The 20,258-nt window shown below is 42.2% G+C and overlaps 1 protein-coding gene across 6 annotated transcripts; it reads left to right on the forward strand.

Moving 5' to 3' along the window:
- Window positions 1-85: 85 nt before the first annotated feature.
- atp11a (ATPase phospholipid transporting 11A) lies at window positions 86-20,082 on the forward strand. Of its 6 annotated transcripts, none has more exons than XM_085910623.1 (31): window positions 89-464; window positions 8,489-8,611; window positions 8,849-8,938; window positions 9,189-9,269; window positions 9,341-9,448; window positions 9,526-9,654; window positions 9,724-9,827; window positions 9,910-9,957; window positions 10,077-10,141; window positions 10,232-10,313; window positions 10,454-10,604; window positions 10,687-10,884; window positions 10,971-11,084; window positions 11,176-11,235; window positions 11,309-11,475; window positions 11,550-11,621; window positions 11,710-11,783; window positions 11,863-11,966; window positions 12,043-12,224; window positions 13,209-13,457; window positions 13,514-13,691; window positions 13,773-13,875; window positions 13,947-14,092; window positions 14,164-14,223; window positions 14,287-14,414; window positions 14,477-14,612; window positions 16,351-16,416; window positions 16,484-16,587; window positions 16,665-16,830; window positions 17,584-17,687; window positions 18,123-18,271. In XM_085910623.1, the coding sequence occupies exons 1-30, from the start codon at window positions 420-422 to the stop codon at window positions 17,671-17,673; spliced, it is 3,423 nt and encodes a 1,140-aa protein (XP_085766749.1). In that variant the 5' UTR covers window positions 89-419; the 3' UTR covers window positions 17,674-17,687; window positions 18,123-18,271. The 6 variants fall into 6 exon arrangements, with proteins under 6 accessions (XP_085766742.1, XP_085766749.1, XP_085766725.1 ...); XM_085910632.1 differs by lacking the exon at window positions 17,584-17,687 and adding an exon at window positions 17,303-17,397 and having other exon boundaries at window positions 90-464; window positions 18,123-18,266; XM_085910608.1 differs by lacking the exon at window positions 17,584-17,687 and having other exon boundaries at window positions 118-209; window positions 296-464; window positions 18,123-20,082.
- Window positions 20,083-20,258: the final 176 nt, after the last annotated feature.

Here is a 20,258-nt window from a genome sequence, read left to right on the forward strand (position 1 = left end):
AAAAGTTACTCGTGAGCTTCTCTGTGGTTCTTTTTCCAAATAACTTCCAATTAGTTGGTGCAAGTCAATTTCGCAGTAACAGCACGCAAAGGCGCATGCGCCAACACCTGGCTGGCTGGCTGCGCGTGACGCCCACGAGAGGAAAGCTTCTTTGTAGGGCGCGCGAGGAAAGAAGATTACTAAAGTCCCATGCGCGCTCTCAAACCACGGTGACGCCATTTGGCTCCGTCCAGTCAGGGAGATACAGGTGAGCGCCACTCAGTATTTTTTTTTTTATATTATTTTTATTTTTTAGACAGAGAAGGGCGAAAAGTAAAGTCATGGACCGGGAAGGAGAATTAAGAATAAGATAGCGCCGTTCCTGTGGAGCGCGAGACGGGAAGAAGAGAAGAATTTGCTGGGCAGGACAGAGGGACAGGATGGGGCTAGATCTCAGCACACTTCGGACCCTCATCAGCAGATATGTAAGTTCCGTGGCATCGCTTTCTTGCCATTTCTTTCACACACAAACCACACGGACTATTTAGTATCATTCAGAGAAGCACTGATGCTTTCGACCACTCATCCGGATTACGTTTCACTCGAGAAACGAAGACACAAGAATGTAAAAAAAAAGCTGTTGTGTTATCGTCGATTGAAGCCCGACTTGTTTTATACCACATTTTTTAATGCTGTCATTTGGAATGACTCACTTTGGTTTTAGTAGAATTCAAGTTAAAGATCAACTCGTAGTTGTCATGACCTAGCAACCACTTTGTCTAGGTTTGCGCCCATTGCCCAATTCCGATTGAATAAATCCGATTCTTTTGACTATCTATATCTGTGCAATGTGAACATACCCGGGTTTGTGTTATCACCATGAGCAATTGTGGAAACAAGTTGGAACTTGCACAGAGAAGCAGCCAGCCAGTCACAGAATGCAGGTTATCAAAACAAATTTAATACTAATGTTCATACTTCTATATAATATTTGTGTTCCATAGAATGCAAATCACTTAATTAAGTTAATTAGTGGCTTTTTTTTAATATATACGTACCCCAAAACAAATTCTGAGCGTCTAGTCAAACCAGCCTAAAATGTTTTGTGACAGCTCCCATTTGAGGAAGACGACAAATGGAAAGGTCCCATGAATTATGTAATCTTTTGTTTTCCCCCTGCTCGTCAAATCGATGGGGTGCAATTGAGCCACCATCCTGTATGGCTCTTGCATTAGACTCTACACTAATGTGTTGTGCGAGGGAGCGAGGGCTGCTCACATGAGTCAGAAAGCTTCTTGCTCAGCTGAGGCTTAGGTCCGACCTCCCAACTGTTGCTAATGGGCAATAAAATGAAATCCCTGCTGCATGGGAGCTGAAATGGAGCTGCGTAGTCGGACGCAGGCTGAGACGCGACTGATTGGTTGTGGGATGTTGATGAGGTCTGCTCGTGTAATTGATCTGGATAACAGCTCAAGACAAATGGCTTTAGGCTAAATTGATTGTGATGACGCTGCATGCACTGTGAATTGTGAATATTTTGGAGCATTTGGCAAGATTACCTTTGCTTTCATCAATGGGACACTGCAAAATAATTGACATTGATATGAGAAATAATAAATACATCTTCATTTGGTCATCTGAGGGGAGAAGGAGATTTTCTTTTAATGAGGGCACTTTGTAATGAAATTATTTCGCAAAGATTGACTTACAAATACATCTTGCTCACTAGCAGCCCAGTTACAGCAAAGGCCGCCGTCTCTCAGAAGATCAAAAGAGCAGAGGAGGAGTTATGTAAGATCACTTCTCAAGTGTAATATACACTGGAATCTCCACGTCCATGCAGAATGACAATGAAATGTGACATGAATGAACTCACTTGTTCGCTTCGCCCATTTCTCCCATCCTCCCCTGCAATGGTTTTAACAAGACCATTTAGGAAGGCTTGAAATGGAAAGTATTGAGAGCCTGCTGCTGCTGATGATGATGATGATCAACAGCACATATAATCATCCTTTCTTAATTTTGTGAATCATTTTTGTCTCATTCCATCCACTTCAAATATTTCTCAGTGAACCAACCTCAAATAATCAAACTGTTGTGTGTGCTTCAGTGTGTCAAATGCCACCCCGCCTCCGTATTGAGGTGTGCATCAGCGGCCAAACAGCATTCCAACCGAGTCTGACTAATCGCGATTCCTGGACAGGAAGCTAAATCTCCTTCTGCTTGGGGATTAAAGGGTTACTGGTGTTCACTACCTTGACACATTTAATCTGTTCGACCAATCCAAGCCAATCACTGGCCTTCTGCTTGTCTTCTACCTGTTGCACCTCACTGTTGCCACAGTTTATGCCATGAAAAGCTGCTACAGCAACAGAGATAGCTTTGTTTCTGAGTTTCAGTGACGCCATGAGGGAAAGAGAGTTGTAGCTAGGTGAGATGGAGGCCAGTGGCTCACATGCACTTCTTGGCGCTGTCTGCCTATCAATAATTCATAAGCAGACACCATGATAGTACTTGTGGAGTCTTCTATTCTTTTAATGTGTGTGGTGGAGGGGGAAGGAGGCTAAAGGGTGTTTAGGGACACCCTAGAGTGCTTGAGCCCCCTTTCTTGGGTCACCAGCCACATCAAGAGCAGGTAAATGTCCTGGACCTCTCCCGTCACTATAATGCAGCCTTGATGGCCTATTTTCAAAGATATGCGCGCTAAGGGTGTTTTCCATTATATACCCGGCGCACCTGACATAAAGTGGACCTGAATTTAGACCAGCTAAAAGCAGGTCTAAGTTGTGGCGTGTTCAAAAGTTTGGGGTCAGTTAGAAATGTCCTTATTTAAAATAATGATAATTCTCATGAGGATAACATTAAACTAATCAGGAATATGCTCTATGCCAGGGGTCTCAAACTGAATTTAAAATACATTTGAAATATCCTCAATTTGTAAACTTTTGCGATACTTCTAGGCAGAGTAGAACATCTCGATTTATTTTAGGTATAAGTCGACTTATTTTGGAATAATATCATACTCAGGCTGCTTCGAGTTATAATAAGTTTAAAAAAAACAACAACTTGGTCTTAGTCTGTTCAAAAAAGGTAAGACACCTGCATTAAATATCAAGCATTTGAGACTTCATGTTATGGTGCAGAGCTTGTGTCAGAACCGCTGCAGTTGCATTCGGAGACTTTGCAGCCCGTAGAACAAGGATACAGGGGCGAGATAGCCCAGGGTTAATGACTCGTGGACTCCCCTATTCAAAGAAAGAGATATGTTTGAACTTGGCTTGTCATGTCACTGTTGCTCTCTGCAACCTTAATGTTCTCCTTGACACTGGGAGTGATAGTGGCGCAACTCACCGGAACAAAGTATTCCCAGTTCCAGTCCCAGACAGTAAATAAAAGCCCAGTGATAATATACAGCCCATCTTTCCAAATGCTGACTATGCACCCGACCAATACCCTGACTCTCTTGGATGCGTTTGCTTCAAAGCTTTCGATTTACGGATTACTATGTTGACCTTGGATAGACCTGGTAGCCGGGTGAATGTATGTGCCCTGATGTAACCCTCCTGATGAACAATTTAGGGCGCAAATCAGCACTGATTGTTGTGTACCGTATTTTTCGCATGATAAGGCGCACTGGATTGTAAGGCGCACCCTAATTAATTGAAATTTTAAGTTTTTAAGTGTGCCTAATAGTTCAGAAAATACGGTAATATAATTGAGACAATGTCTGTGACCTTTGCTGACCTCAGACATAACAGAGCATCCCATCATTTACGGGCATCTTCATGGACACCACTTTGAACAATTTATCGTTTTATAATCGAAATTGAGATTCTAAACAACACAAGGACTTGGCAGCATTGGAAACTTGCCTGCACGGGTTGCGGGAAATGGGCCATACAAAAAAAAAACAAAGACTATGATGTCCGATGACCGTATCAATCATGAAACAAAGTGCAGTGTTACTCAGCGTAAATCCAAGTTATTGTTTAACAGCACTGCATTAAACATTTTAAGCATGAATAAATAATCACCACATTAATGTTTGATTGGGATTTCGACAAAGAAAGAAGCCACTGCTGAATTTGCAATTTCATTCACGAATTTGGGCTTACAACTCCTTAAAAAAAAAAATCTCCTATTTGATTCATGATCTGTAAAGCGCTATTGTTTCCTCTTACATGATTCCGTACTTTTTATTATCAGTCTAAATAGTTCCTGCAAATGTAATTGTGACTCTCTCTATTTAACCTTAACGGATGGGTGTCCTGGAATGCTCTTACGAGGAACACATAAGTTGAGGCTTGTAGGATCCATTTCAACTGCGCTCCTCAGCCCAGGTCATGTGCCTAGCCTCATGCTGGCCACATGTTGTCATGCTCTTGTTGCTCCTCTTTGATATTATCAGTCTTTTACACTCTGATGAAATCATTTACCATGTCCAATGCAGTCAAGTTCCAGTGGTTGAGTAAAAAAAAAAAAAAAAAAAAATCGGAATATATTGAATGAACAACAAAATAAGGTGCATGCGAGGAAATATTTAGACGAGGTTATTTGTCCTTATTTATTTATTTATTTATTTATTTTGTTATTTTTTTTTATGGAAGTGACAAATTTCAGTGTGGCAAAAACACCTTCAGTCAAGTTATCACATAATACTTTTTAAGAAATTTATAGCCCAAAATATTTCCTTTGTTTTAATTCAAAACATTGCAAGTATGCCGGGAGAATCTTTGCTTTTATAAAACGTCCGGAGCAGCCTCTGATTTTAGAAAAGCATGCAAGCGTTTTTCCACTTTATCATCTACACCTGAGTGTTAGAAGCAGGGGTGTGCAAAACAATTCGAGTTCAAGGTGCTAGGTTGAACGGATTCACCCCAGCATCGCTAGAACCAAAGTACTGCATGGTGTTTGTAGACTCCATATTATATTAAGATGTTTAACAGTTGCAAATGCTTAACTTTGACTCATTCTCAAGCGAGTCCTCATGTCCGGTAGAGCTGTTGTTAATAGTGGAGAGGCACTTGTGAATGTGAACACCAAAACCTCCAAAATCAATCGTGAAATTAGATTATATTTGAAATTGCTCTCGTGTTCAAACTCGTGTCATAAGTAGAGTTGTCATGATTTTCAATGTCATTTTCCCCAACAAAAAAGGAGGCTGGGGGTCGGGAACGGTGAATGGAATAATCGCCGTGGTTAATCAATTCTAAAACAAATTGTTTGTGACAACCCTAATGTAAACATAGTCAATAAAGATGAGGAAACATTGATCTAATCTACTGGAGATAAAAGCATAGATAAGCTTCTCCCGGTCTTCTTGGAGCTGATTGTTGATTGGGCAAAGAGGGACTGACTTTTGAAAGCAAGATTTTAGGATTTGACCAAAATCGATCATCATGTGAGCAAGCAGACTTTATGTTGACCATTGACGGAGATGCAGCTTTGTTTGTATTTGCTTTACTGGCAATACAATGTAATGGAGAGCATTACACCAAAGTCTCCCCCCCCACGGGATGAGCGAGAAGCGCTAATGTGCAAAGTGGCAAAACACACACATTGGTGGGCGATAAAACAAGAAAACCATTTTGGTTCTTTCCCCCCCAGACTCCTGTAAGACGTAGAAGGTATTGAGTTACAGCAGGAAGTTGAGAAGGCTCACGGGGCATTGTCGCTGAATTCACCATCATACTGCATGCTTTCACTTTTAGGCTTGTTTCATGATTTGGGTACTACAAAACATGTATGATGGAGCAAAAAAAATGCAGCTGCCTTGTATCCCACGTGACTTGAAGTCAGAAAGTTGAGATCATGTGACTCTCAGCAGTTCTTTCCCTCTGGCTGTGCACAATGAGTCAAGTATCAGTACTGTTTGGGTGATTCCCCTGACATGGAAAGAATGACCGTGATTATTCTCAGGAAAGTTCTGCTCGTGGTTCATTCAAATTCAATTCAATGGTTCATTTAATTTGAAATTTGAATTTATTTTAATTTAATTAAAAAATTAATCCGATGTGAAGAGTTTGTCCGAAATAACTTAGGCCGTGAATGGCTTCGATGGTGGTCTGGCATTTATTTCTGCTATAGTTGTTTTGACCACTTCAGAGACAAATCTACCAATGCTTTAGTTACAGTGCGGAGATACTGCTTTATCTCATGTGGTTGGAGGAAGCGTCCAGAAGAATTTTTATTTTTTAATGGGTTATCAAAGCTGTGAGAGTGTTAACACACTTGTTCACACACGTGACAAAAATGTTGGTAGCCTTCTTATTCAAGAAAGAAAAGTTACAAAGGGATGTGTTTCTCAAAATCGATAGAATCTCGCTCATTTCGAAATTCTGTGTCCATAACATCGATATAACTGTTGAAAGCCTTTTGTTTACAACAAAATGTGTGCATATTTCTGGGCTATATATAAGCAATGTTTGTGCTGATAATGCTTCTCCAGCAAAATATACATTTATGATCGCGTTAATGTCTCCATTACTTATTTATATCAAACTAAAATCACAAATATGCCGACTAAGCCTATTCACAAAAAGCATTTAGTCCTATAGCAAAAGTGCTTAGTTGTCCATTGCACAACATTTCCACTCAATGTTCTTGTACATTTTTTGAAATCACAAAAACATTCCATTGTAATTCTTCATAGTATGGACTTTCCCTTCCCCTAAGAATTGAGTGCTGCTTTCTTCTGTCAGTGGTCTGCTACGTGAAATCAGTAAAACACACAATCAACCCTCACATGCTTATCTTCCGAGAGTAGCTTGCTCTTTGTTGTCTTTTTAAGGTTAACATGTCTTCTTTTTTTTTTTTATCACTGGTGACTGGTGAGACATCAAGGCCAGCAAGGCATAAACACTCTCAAAAGCACTGACGTATATTTACAGTCTAGACGTTCTCCAATCCCATCTGATTTTGGTTGAGAAGCCAGCTTGACCTGATCACCAGTCAATCACAGCGCAGACTAAAAGCGAACTTTATTTTTTCAATACATAGAACAAAGCAACACACACGTCTGATTCATTCAGTTGTGAGGGCGGGCTTGTGGCTATATCACAGAGAACAGGCCGCCATCATTTGCCTTTGTTGACTTTGTCTGTCACAGCCTGTTGACAAGAGAGATAAAGGTTCTCGGTAACAACAATGAATGGACCTTAAAAGCTGCATTGGAAACAATGGTCGTTTTGTTTCAGTCATTGGTTATCTTTACACTCCAGATATCACACAGCTGTTATGTGTACATCTCTAAACCCACATTTGGGTACCGGACTTTTACATATACACAAAGTTAGTGCTCACTTTTACGGCTACAATGACACTTTTGGAATTACTTTTTAGAGGTTATTAGTCGAGATGGGAAAATGAAGCTTCATGAACCAGTTGTTTTATTCTTTGGCTCCTCGAGATGGCAATGTTGAGTTAAAGTGAGGGTTTTAAGAAATGGCAAGTCAGCTCTTTGTTGAACAGAGAGTGCCATCTAGAGGTTGAAGTAAACACAATAATGGGTTCATGAATCATCTTGAAACTTCATTTGCCCATCATTAGTCATCCCAGCCAAGGCTCTACCACAACAAATGCGCCTTTATCAAATTTTAGCATTCTGGTCATAGTCATAAAGGCCCAAAAAAGGCTCTTACTAAAAATGTTGCCCTGTATGTTTCCATGTTAAAAGCATCGGATTGTTCAGAAGGTCAGTCCGTAGTATGTTGGTGCTGAGGTGTTGGAGTTTTTCGGAAATGTGTCCTCACTGTGATGGGTGGGCCCGTGTCCTACTGGAAGTGCTAACCATAACACATTTGAGGAAACTCAGTTGTAAAGAACAATAGGAGAGGTGGACTCATCTAAATATATATATCACTAGTGAGGCAATATTTGTTTCGGATGGCTTTGAGTGTAACTTAGACTCTATTGAGGCAGAAGATAGAAAGTCTGTGGGCTCCCATCATCCATCTCGCATCCATCCTGACCACAGACGCTTCCCCTCAAACTATAAATACATTTCTGAAAGCCATCACGTCCTGAAACATAAAACGGCGCTCAAAGAGATTACCAAGGTTCAGAATAGCCTCATGTCTCCAGTTACAAACAAAGGTTGAATATACCAGCTCGTTCATCGAGTTTTATTTGGTAAGGACCTCGTCTGATTCGATTAAACTCAGGCTGGCTTTTTTGCAAAAAGCTTCAACGTGGGTGGAATGAAGTCAATCGATGGCTATGAAGACTTCCAGGAAGAGTGGCCAATGATGGAAAGGACCGAGCTGGAGCCCAAATAAACCAGTAGAAATTGACAATCAATTACTGTCAAAGGGTATAATACTCTAAATATCACCTAGAAATGAAAAATCACAGTTCCGGAGCGATTTATAGTCTGGAAAATACGGTAATTGATTCAAACATAAACTTTCCTCAACATTTTTTTGAGAAAGCTATGGACTTCCGGAATAGAGCAAGCAAAATAATAAGTTTCTTTCAATGTCTGTATGATTTATGATGAATTTCCCTGCAGTGTGTGGGTGAGGAGAACTGGGTGGACAACAGGACAATCTACATTGGACACAAGGAGCCTCCTCCAGGGGCGGAAGCCTTCATTCAACAAAGATTCCCAGACAACCGCATAGTGTCCTCAAAGGTCGGTGAAAGCATCAAAAATAAATAAATAACAATCAGCTGAAGTGCAAAAAGTAGCGACTGGAAATTATTGTACATGCATTAATAAATAAAATGTGTTTGAAATAAAGATAATCAATCAATCAATCAATAAATGCTAAAAAGTACAAATATCTTCTCTTTTAATTGAATTTCTACCTATTACTGTGATTTTGTCAGATGCATACGTCAATTAATATTACTTCTTTGTGTTTCTCAGTACACATTTTGGAACTTCATCCCCAAGAACATGTTTGAGCAGTTCAGGAGAGTTGCCAACTTCTACTTTCTCATCATATTTTTGGTTCAGGTAAAGTGCCCCATTAAAGTTAACGGTATGTTGTTCTATTTTTATTCAAGATTATTTCACCATGGCAGTAACCCTAAATCATGAGAATTCAGATGGACCAAACTAATCGGCCAGTCTATCTAGCGCCATTATTTTGGGCCCATGAGGCTTCTATAAAGACATATTAGTATTTTTGCATCCTTTCAATTTGAGAATAACATCTTCTGTGTGGTTATGTCCTTTTTGAAAGCTGGAAAATGTATTTTTTCAGTTGATCATTGACACACCCACCAGTCCAATCACCAGTGGACTGCCGCTTTTTTTTGTCATCACAGTTACAGCAATCAAACAGGTGAGAGAGCCTAAAGGTCAGATGGCATCACGCCACGTACTCTGTCACCACCCACTCTTTCTTCTTCTCAGGGTTACGAGGACTGGCTGAGACACAAAGCCGACAACGCCGTCAACCGGTGTTCCGTCCATGTGCTCCAAAACGGCAAAGTGATCCGCAAGCAGAGTCGCAAACTGCGGGTGTGGTTTTTTTTTTTTTTTTTAAATGAAACATTTGTGTGTCCAAAGTCGGTTCATGAGATATCTAAATGCCTCAGGTGGGAGACGTAGTCTTTGTGAAAGAAGATGAATCATTTCCCTGCGATCTCATCCTCTTGTCTACGTCCCGGGATGACGGAACCTGCTTTGTCACCACGGCGAGTCTCGATGGCGAGAGCAGTCACAAGGTGCGGAATGCCCGACTCGGCTTGTCTGTCGCCCGTCGGCGCTTGACCGTGTCGACAATGTTTTTGTAGACGTACTACGCAGTGCAGGACACCAAAGCTTACAATGCCGAGAAGGAAGTGGACTCAATCCACGCTACCATCGAATGTGAACAACCGCAGCCAGACTTGTACAAGTCAGTAAAATCTGCATTTTTTGCATATATTAGTTCTTTCTGATTTTCTTTGACTTTTTTTTTTTTCCCCCCCTCCAAATAGGTTTGTCGGTCGCATCAACATTTATATGCACAATGAGCCAGCGGCGAGGTAAAATTATCTTCAAATACAGAATAGATTGGGTGATTGTCAGTGATTTGATATATTGGGAGATTTTTCCTTCATGGTTCGGGAAAAAGGCGATTTATTCGGATTCTTGTCGTTCACAGGCCATTAGGATCGGAGAACCTGCTTCTCAGAGGAGCCACACTGAAGAACACTGAGTACATTTATGGTAAATTTCAGGAAGATATAACTCATACTATTTGTTAATGATCCATAAAGAGGAGTTTGTCAATGCGTTTCTGTCACCTTCTTATTGTAGCAGTTGTCATCTACACGGGGATGGAAACAAAAATGGCTCTCAACTACCAGGCCAAGTCTCAGAAACGCTCTGCAGTAGAAAAGTAAGCTTTTGTGTACATTGTCATCCATTCAACTCGGAAAATGTTTTGCTTTGTCACCATCCTTCCGTGGATATTTCCCACCCGTTACATATCCAGACACATTTTATGCAGAGGATATTGAACAGCTTCCGTCTCGGCAGGTCAATGAACGCCTATTTGGTGGTCTACTTATGCATTCTCATCATCAAGGCCATTATCAACACGGTGCTTAAATACGCGTGGCAGGCTGACCCGATCAGAGACGAGCCCTGGTACGATCAAAGAACTGAGGCCGAGAGGCAGAGAAATATTGTGAGTCTGTTGTGTCACACTGCTGGTTATTTATTTATTTTTATTATATTTTTTATTGTTGAGCTTCTTCTTGCCTCCACAGGTGATAAGGGCCTTCACAGACTTCCTAGCTTTCATGGTCCTATTCAACTACATCATCCCTGTTTCCATGTACGTCACCGTGGAGATGCAAAAGTTCCTGGGTTCCTATTTCATTATGTGGGATGATGAGATGTTTGACCAGGAGCTCGGGGAGAGAGCAGTGGTCAACACATCAGACCTGAATGAAGAGCTGGGACAGGTTTCCCCAATGTCTTCTTTATTTTTTATGAACAATTTCTCCGGGTGGCATTTCCGTAGAATTTAGCCTTTTGATCTTCTCACCAGGTGGAGTACGTGTTTACTGATAAGACAGGAACTCTGACGGAAAACAACATGGAGTTCATCGAGTGCTGTGTGGACGGACACGTTTATGTGGCCCAAGCTATTTGCAACGGACAGGTACTTAATCGTTTCGCCATTTTCGAGGATCCTCATGCCGCTTGCTTTGCACAAATTGATTCCTCCATTTGCTGTTCTATCCTTTCATCAGGTGATGCCTGGTGCAGATAGCATGGACATGATTGACACATCACCAGGTCCTGAGGCCAGAGTGAGTGCGACGTGTTTTATTGACACTACTTGTGTTTTATTGGAGTACTAAGTCGGCTCTCAAAAAACAACAGCAGCGCGAGGAGCTGTTTTTCCGTGCGCTTTGCTTATGCCACACCGTCCAAGTGAAAGAGGAGGAGACGGTAGACGGCATCAAGCATGGCATCCATCACGGCAAGTCCACTTCCTTCTACATCTCATCATCCCCGGATGAGGTGGCGCTTGTGGAGGGCATGAAGAGGTGTCTGAATACACACATATTATGACGTAACCACGTACCATTGTACCATTTGTAATATTTGTGTCTCGCTGAAGGCTGGGCTTCACCTATCTGAGACTCAAAGACAGTCACATGGAGATCTTGAACAGAGAGGAGGAGATTGAGAAGTTAGTCTTTCTCCTTTTTTTTTTTTTAATTGATTGATCCTCTTGCTTCAGAGAACTATTAAATGTTTAAGTGGATCTCAACCATCAGGTTTGAACTCCTGGAAGTTCTGACCTTTGACTCGGTCAGACGGAGGATGAGCGTCATTGTCAAGGCCGGCACTGGTAATTTTGATCTTCTGCTTGGGTTATTTGTCTGATTTCTCGATGATGCATTCCTTCTACTTTTTGTTTATGTGCAAAGGTGAGTTGTACCTGTTCTGCAAAGGAGCAGACTCGTCGATCTTCCCAAGGGTGGTATCAGGCAAGGTGGATCAAATCAGAGCTCGAGTGGAGCACAACGCGGTGGTGAGTGCGCACACTACGCCATTCCACGGTATTTCCCTTTTTGTATTCATCACGCGCCAACCCAATCTCTCCCAAGGAGGGTCTTAGGACACTCTGTGTGGCATATCGGCCTCTCAGTCCAGAGCAGTACCGGGAGGTGTGCCAACTGCTGAGTCGAGCCAAGTTGGCACTACAGGACCGGGACAAACGCTTGGCGGAGGCTTACGACATGATCGAGAAAGACCTCATCCTGCTAGGAGCCACCGCTGTGGAAGATAGGTAGACACAATCCACCGGCATGCAAGGTTCAATTGAGAACCATATACAGTAATCCCTCGTTTATCGCGGATAATTGGTTCCAAGACCACCCGCGGTATTTGAAAATCCGCAAAGTAGTGTCACCCTTTTTTTTTTTTTAAACATTGTTTGTGTATCAATAAGTGTATATTAAACCATATAAGCGCATATGTTGTCATTAGAACATTAAATAATATTAATATATTAATACTAAGTATAAATACTGTAAATATGTTTCTAGAACTCTTTCATTATTATTATTATAACAAAATTTTTGATAAGGTACAAGTGTACAGACTGTAAATATGTTATGTTATTATTAAAAATAATGATAACAAAGTACAATGCTATAAATATGTTTTTAGAACTCTTATTATGATAACAACTTTCTGATAGAAAGTGTACTTGTAATTGTGTGGACACTCCCTGCTGGCGTGTGGGCAACTTTTGTGCCATAATTCCTCAATTTAGAAGTTTTATTTTGAATTAAAAAAAAAAAAAAGTAATTTGGAAAAAAAAATCCACAATGTCGTGAAACCGTGATAAACAAACTGTGATGTAGCGAGGGATTACTGTATTTGAGTGTGAATGGCTTTCTGGCGACTTGCTTTTCATTGGCCGGGATAAGATTCAGGTTGTTTGTTACTAAATTGGATAGACGGTGGAAAATGGATGAATGGGTGGTATTCTTGTCTAGGAACGCTGTCTCCCATCATCCCACGACATCGGTTCTCAATTTCATGCACGCTACTGCCTTAACGACTCGCTGAATGATTCAATTGTTATTTCATGCCAAGACATTGTTAGCGAGGAAGGAATTGGACATCATCTTGGACTTTTGCAAAGTGAGTTAGACAGAAAGTTGGCCTGCCTTTAACCCTTGGCTTGTTTCTTCTTGAGTTCGGTGATACGGCAAATGAAAGGTTGGAACCTCTCGATGCCTTCTAACAATTTCCTCCGTTTTAGATTGCAAGAAAAAGCGGCGGACACCATCGAGTCTCTGCACAAGGCTGGTATGAAGGTGTGGGTGCTGACCGGTGACAAGATGGAGACGGCAGCCGCCACTTGCTACGCCAGCAAGCTTTTCCACCGCAACACGCAGATCTTGGAGCTGACCACCAAGCGCACGGAGGAGCAAAGCCTTCACGATGTCCTCTTTGATCTGAGTAGAACTGTCCTCAGGCAGCACGCCGGCATGAGCAGGGACATTTCTGGGTATGTTTGTCAGCAGATGATTTGGGAGAAAAGTTCAAACGTCATCCCCGCTTCAGTTTATCAGGTGACTACACGGACTACGGCCTCATCATCGACGGAGCCACCCTCTCGACAGTGATGAAGCCGGGCCAGGAGGACTCCAACTCGGGGAACTATAAAGACATTTTCCTGGAAATTTGCCGTAACTGCAGCGCCGTACTCTGCTGTCGAATGGCACCGCTCCAGAAAGCGCAGGTACAAAAATGGAGCTCTTCCTCCCAGTGTGAGGATTTCATCTTCTGCTGACTGCTTTTCCCTTCACGGATACTTTTCAAGGTTGTGAAGCTGATCAAGACCTCCAAGGAGCATCCGATCACACTTGCTGTGGGAGATGGAGCCAATGATGTCAGCATGATCCTCGAAGCTCATGTCGGCATAGGTGAGAACATTTGACACTTTCAAGCATTTAAAGTTGAGGAGAAGCTCATGGGACAAAATTGCCACCCTCAGGTATCATGGGTAAAGAGGGACGGCAGGCAGTGAGGAACAGCGACTATGCCATTCCCAAATTCAAACACCTGAAGAAGATTCTGCTGGTCCATGGACACTATTACTACATCCGCATCTCTGAACTTGTACAGTACTTCTTTTACAAGGTGTGGATTGTGTATTTAGTTTTCATGCAAAGTGCAGCATGGAGCAACCATCTTTGTTTCCTTTCCCCCAGAATGTCTGCTTCATCTTTCCACAGTTCCTCTACCAGTTCTTCTGTGGTTTCTCACAACAGGTAGGAATGCGCAACGCAGAAATACATCACAAATGTATCATCGTGTCTCTTCTCAATCCTCAGCCACTGTATGACACCGCCTACTTGACTCTGTACAACATTAGCTTCACTTCGCTGCCCATTCTGGTCTACAGTCTCATCGAGCAGCACATCAACATGCACATCCTGAAGAAGGACCCATCTCTGTACAGGTTGGAGCTAACCATAGTCACGCATGATCGCTCACCATCATGGTTCATCCTTACCTCCACAGAGACATTGCCAAGAACTCCTTACTGCGCTGGCCCATCTTCATCTACTGGACTGTCTTAGGTGTATATGACGCCATTGTGATGTTCTTTGGTGCTTACTTCCTCTTTGACAACACCACCTTTACCAGCAATGGACAGGTAGCACCACCGACAACACCGCTCTTGCTAAGGCTATTTGAAATCACATTTGAGGTGACTTAAAGAATTCACAGAAAAACGACAGGTTAGGAAATAATAACAACGTTGTTGAACTCGTTGCAGAAAAGAGCATTTAGATTGTCTGCTCAAACGTCACCACCATCAGTTTGCCTTTTTTCACTCTTGGCCGGTGTTACTGTCCTAAAACTTTGTCAGCTCCTTTATTATTTTTTGTTGCATCCATTGATTTTTTTTTTTTTTTTCATTTTCTGGCTTTTGTTTTCCTTTCCTCTTACCTTTGTGTTGCTTTTTCTTTATGCTTCTCTTTTCCTCCTCCTAGCTAATGACAACCAACACACAGATGGTAAGCCTGCCCACGTTTCAATGTCGCCCCCACCGAGATTCCCCACTTTGTCGCGCTGACTCATACGGAAGCAACCATTTTTCCCCCAATCTCATCTCATCTCACGTCCCTCTCTTGATGCTTGTTGTAGAAACACCAGCAGTAGGCTCGTAGCATATTCACTCATACCCATGTGTACGCTTGCTGCACTTTTGATTCAACCGAAAACAGTTCAAGTGACGGAAAAAAAAAAACTGTACTTTTCGATAATGATGGGGAAAACGAAGCTTCGTGAACCAGTTGTTGTATTCTTTGGCTCCTCTAGATGGTAATGTTGGTTTAAAGTGAGAGTTTTAAGAAATGGCAAGTCAGCTCTTTGGTGAACACAGAGTGCCATCTAGAGGTCAAAGTAAACACAACCAACGGGTTCATGAATCATCTTGAAGCTTCATTTGCCCATCATTACTTTTCGGCCCGTCTTTGGACCCACTCCGGCATGCAATACTGAACATTTTTTCAGGTCATTAATCATTCTCGTTTTCGAGAGATCATTGAATGTTTATCTTAACTGTCACAATAAATGTAAGTTTCTTCACATTGTTAACATGCAAAACATCAAATACATTTTATTTGTCCCTATAAAGGGTACAAATATGTACCCTTAGGTACTCAATGGATATTTGCCTACAGATGGTATCATTTTTAAAGGTACCAATACAAAAAGATCTAAGCTAGAAGGTCCTGCCCAGTGACAAGCCATTGGAACCTGAATGGTATAGAGGTAGCACAGTATGTCTGATAGAGAGAAGACCACAAATACATAGGATTTAGCATTAAGCCTTTAGTAGTAGGCATTTAGATGTTCCAATGTGAAGATGTCTGTGTCCATTAATTAAGGAGTGGACAAGCTACTTGGCGTACTTTGTTGTTGTTGTTGACACGAGGAAAGTGAAACATTTTGAAAGGTTACTTGGCGCCGTGTGAATTTGTTGTTGTAATCCACCCACTAATGGCTATTAGCTATTATGATGACAGAATTGAAATGGATTCAACTTGCAAAAGAGTACTTTTCTTCACTTGGGCAGAAGCAAACAATAATATGTAAGGTCCAGGCAGGTCGCTTATTTAATGACCCTCCAACATGACGTGAACTGCATACTCGAGTATCATTATTAACAACATCTCCCTCCGCTTCATGTTGTTCACCATCTGTTTGATTGATTGATTGATTGACTCATGTTGATTTTGTGCACACATATAGAATGATACATTATTTGCTTGTCAAATACTCCACCATATTTGTTTTGTAGAATTCAAATGATTGGTCGATTTGGACACGAAACAGGAACAACATCCTTTTTTATTTATTTATTTATTTATTTTTTACCCATCCAGATGTTTGGAAACTGGACCTTTGGGACACTGGTGTTTACAGTGCTGGTCTTCACTGTTACATTCAAGGTACACATCATACACACACACACACAAGTTCACGCATACGCATTGACATGGCTCTTCTGCCCCCCAGTTGGCCCTCGATACACATTACTGGACCTGGATTAACCATTTTGTAATCTGGGGCTCGCTTATCTTCTTTGTGGTATTCTCTCTGCTGTGGGGAGGAATTATCTGGTAGGCTTTGTGCACCTTCCCATTTGGCTGTGGAATGTTGCGCTGTTGGTTGTCAAGACATGTCTGGTGTCCCGCAGGCCCTTCCTCAACTACCAAAGGATGTACTACGTGTTCATGCAGATGTTGTCCAGTGGCCCTGCCTGGTTTAGCATAGTATTGCTGATTACAGCCAGTCTTCTACCGGATGTGCTTAAGAAGGTCATTTGGAGGTCACTGTGGCCCACCACAACTGAACGTATACAGGTAAGTCCTTTTGGCCAACTCAGCAGATTTGCTTCCAGCATTTAATGGTGTCGTTTGAAGTTTGGTAAGACTGTGGAAGTGTCTGAAGGTCAGCAGATACATGCAGGACTGCCTCTTGTGGATGTCCGTCAGTCAGCCTCTGTTGATTTCAGAATAAGTGTTTGCACTGAGGGAGATCTGACTCAACTGAACTTGTTTTCTCAATATGGTCCCAATCCTTTCAGGTTAAGTGTCCAGGTACAAATGTTGTCCGACTCACTCCTTCTTCCATATGACCTTCTCATCTCACCTTGACTTACTAAAGCTAATCAACTGATCCAAAAATGTTCTTCTCACTCTTACCTTTAGTAACTGTATCACTTGAAAACTGACTGCTTCTTCTGAGCTTGAAACTCTTCCCCTTTCCTTCTTTTCCCTCCCCATACCTCTGACTTCCTGTTTTCTCCTTCTGCGATTCTGCTCCCCTTGATAGATGAAACGTCGGTGCCTTGCCTCTCAGCCTTCCACCATATTTATGCTGTCTCAGACCTCCAGCAGAATCAGTTTCTAACCCCTGCCTACCCTGAGGTGACCCAATCCGCTTCCTTTTCCTTTTCGGTCCGCCTACTCGAACACTTCCTCTCTTGCTTTTTTTTTCCGATTGGTTCATTTTGCATGAAACGGAAGTCACATCTGGATTCAACTATAAAAAGACAAAAATTTTTTTTTATCTATATGTGTGTGTGGTGTGTGTGTTTGTGTTTGTGTACGCAGCATGTAAGAGATAATAGCGCTTATGAGGAGGCCGAAGCCTGCCTGAGTTCTGACTCCTTGCTAGGTGGGCTAGCTGTCACACAAGCCTAGAAGGCTTCAGCATGGTAAAGCTAACTTTGTGCGTGTACGTGCGTGTGTGTGTGTGTGTGTTTCTTATTCTAATAAAGGTTTTTATTCCTACATGAATGAAATTTGAGGTGTTTGTGCATGTGTGTTGGCTGCTTGGGTGGTTTGATATGTTTGGATCTCTGGGACCCTCTGGTGACTGAGTTGCATCCTTGGTGCTGAACGTTCACTCACGGTTCTATTTGCATGGTTGGATTCTTAATAGGGAAGCTATAAAAGTGAACACAACATCCCAGTTGACCAATTAGAGGAAAAAAAAAACTACTAATCTAGTCATAGTTGGAAGGATACTTTAAAATCTGAAGGAATGTCTTTTCAAACTCTGAACCCAACTGGGATGTTAGTGTGGCTCAATCTTCCGGGATTGAAATGATTTATTTTTTTTGTTCTTCTCCCTTTTGGTATTCACACAGAATGCTGATAAACTTTACAAGGGACAGCTTTCGGAGTTCACCCCCCTGTCGTCTATCCACGCCGCTCCCAATGCTGACAGCCGCCGTCAAAGTTCTGGTAGCCGCAGGAACATGCCTCACCCTACAAGGTCTGAACCTTTCACCAAGAAAGCCATGTTGACGCGCTGGCACAGACCACCAGATTACTGCACCTTCACGCCCCTACTGGGCTTCACTGATGTCAACCGCTCCTCAAAGCCGGGCCACACCTTCAGCGGGGCTGGTCCGGAAACCTCGGTTTAATTGATCAGTCAGAAGAACTCATGGATTTCTGTTCAAAGTTGAGCTATGCTAAGCCAATTTATCGCTGGAATAAAAGAACATGAATAGCAGATATGCTTAACCCAAAGGGTGAAAGTGACCTTCGTGACTCTTCCCAAGTCAGCAGCCAAGCACGACGCAAAGTGTCGTGGGACTGCCCTGAAGAGGACTACTACATTCCGACAAGGGCTCAAGATTAATATCACGTAGTAGCTGTTTAATCCTGAAGTGCAATTGGATTGTCGGGATATCTCCAGAGGAGTTTTTTTTTCTATTATGCTGGTGAATGAACCATTGTCCTCTATGCAGAGTGAAATTGTTGATGATGACCGCGACAGTACAACTGAGCAAACTTTTCCTTTCCTTTCCTTTCTCACAGAACAAAGCGGTCCTGCCTGCGTGCAAACACATTGTCCCGAAACACTTGCTAGGACACACTGCAACAGTGTAAGAAAGGTGTCTCAAGAGGGCAGAGGCCTACGTGTTGACATTCCTAGGCCTCTCCGTCTTCCTAGTCTAGCTAGCGTCTAGCATATAGACATTAGAGTATGTATTGTGTTTGGCCCCCCCGTGTACAATCGACATCATACTAGCATGTACGCTGCCAGCGCTTGACCTGGCTGTCACCCTTTAGTTGTTTTCCATGCAATCTCCCGCTAGCAGTGGTAGTTGCGCGACTCCGTGCTAGCTGTTTCGTTGCCTACGATGCCTAGTATAGCTCATATTAACCGTAGGAGGCTGTCAATATATTATCGTGATACAGAAAAGTCCTTTTCAGACAGCTAACCGTAAACTAGCGAATGGGGAAAATGAAGCTTCATGAACCAGTTGTTGTATTCTTTGGCTCCTCTCGATGGCGATGTTGGTTTAAAGTGAGGCAAGTCAGCTCTTTGGTGAGCAGAGAGTGCCATTTAGAGGTCCAAGTAAACACAACAACAGGTTCATGAATCATCTCGAAGCTTCATTTGCCTATCATGACCGTAAACCCCCCGTGTATAAAAGATCCCTATGTATTCAATTGCCACGCGCCAGTCTCAACTCTTCTCTTCCTTCCTTCCTTCACACTCTCCTCCAGTCGTTGTTTCTTGCAATGACGCTGCCGAGACGGTCCGGGCCACCTGACCACCAGCTGGGCTTTGTCCAGTTGTCATCTTCACGCGTCGCTGGCGCTCCAGGACGCCGATAGAAAGTAGTCGGAGAAATGTTGCTCGCAATTGGGTGTCTCTGAAACGAAGCCTTGTCGCCGCTTGGGATCTGTGTAGCTGCTTCCTGTTAGGTGCCTTGTGTAGCTGATATTTCTGCAAAGTGTGGCCGAGCAGCTGAATGTAAACGCATTTCACTCCCAACACCAAGACTGCACAAAATGTTTGACCACTTGTGTATCATTTTATTATTTGTAGGTTGTTTTTTTTATGTTTTATACGCTGCACATGCAGCAAGACTCGTTTAATTTCAATCGACCAATGTTACAAACTGTGACTTTCTTTGTAACTCGTCTTACATGAGGATCACTATTAGCTTATGACATAAACACCTCATTTACATTTGCATTTTCTCATGTACCTCGAGTTAGGCTGTGGTGGTACTTCAAATTGTTTTACGATCTGACTACAGTATTGATTTGACACAAATAAAGTCAATTGGGTTGGATAAACCACTTGACAGAGCGTGTGTGTGTGGAATATCTTTACAAAGAGAGAAGAAAAACGCCTGACACTGCAGAAATTTGTCTTTGATTTGCCTTTTGTTCGAAAAGCTTCCATAGCTATTTAGCGATTTAGATTTGAAAGTCAAAATTGCACTAATTATGTACCTGCTGAAAGACCGACTCGCCTT

Source organism: Syngnathus leptorhynchus, chromosome 1 (assembly GCF_054491065.1).
Source record: "Syngnathus leptorhynchus isolate UIUO chromosome 1, UIUO_Slep, whole genome shotgun sequence".
In the NCBI taxonomy this organism is placed as follows: Eukaryota; Metazoa; Chordata; class Actinopteri; order Syngnathiformes; family Syngnathidae; genus Syngnathus; species Syngnathus leptorhynchus.

Bases quoted from the DNA above. Each gene is read 5' to 3' on its own strand.
- atp11a (XM_085910599.1), top strand. From the start codon at position 420: ATGGGGCTAGATCTCAGCACACTTCGGACCCTCATCAGCAGATAT. The intron at 9,449-9,525 runs GTGTGGTTTTTT...TAAATGCCTCAG, and splicing joins AGCAGAGTCGCAAACTGCGG to GTGGGAGACGTAGTCTTTGT. The intron at 11,784-11,862 runs GTAATTTTGATC...TTATGTGCAAAG, and splicing joins CATTGTCAAGGCCGGCACTG to GTGAGTTGTACCTGTTCTGC.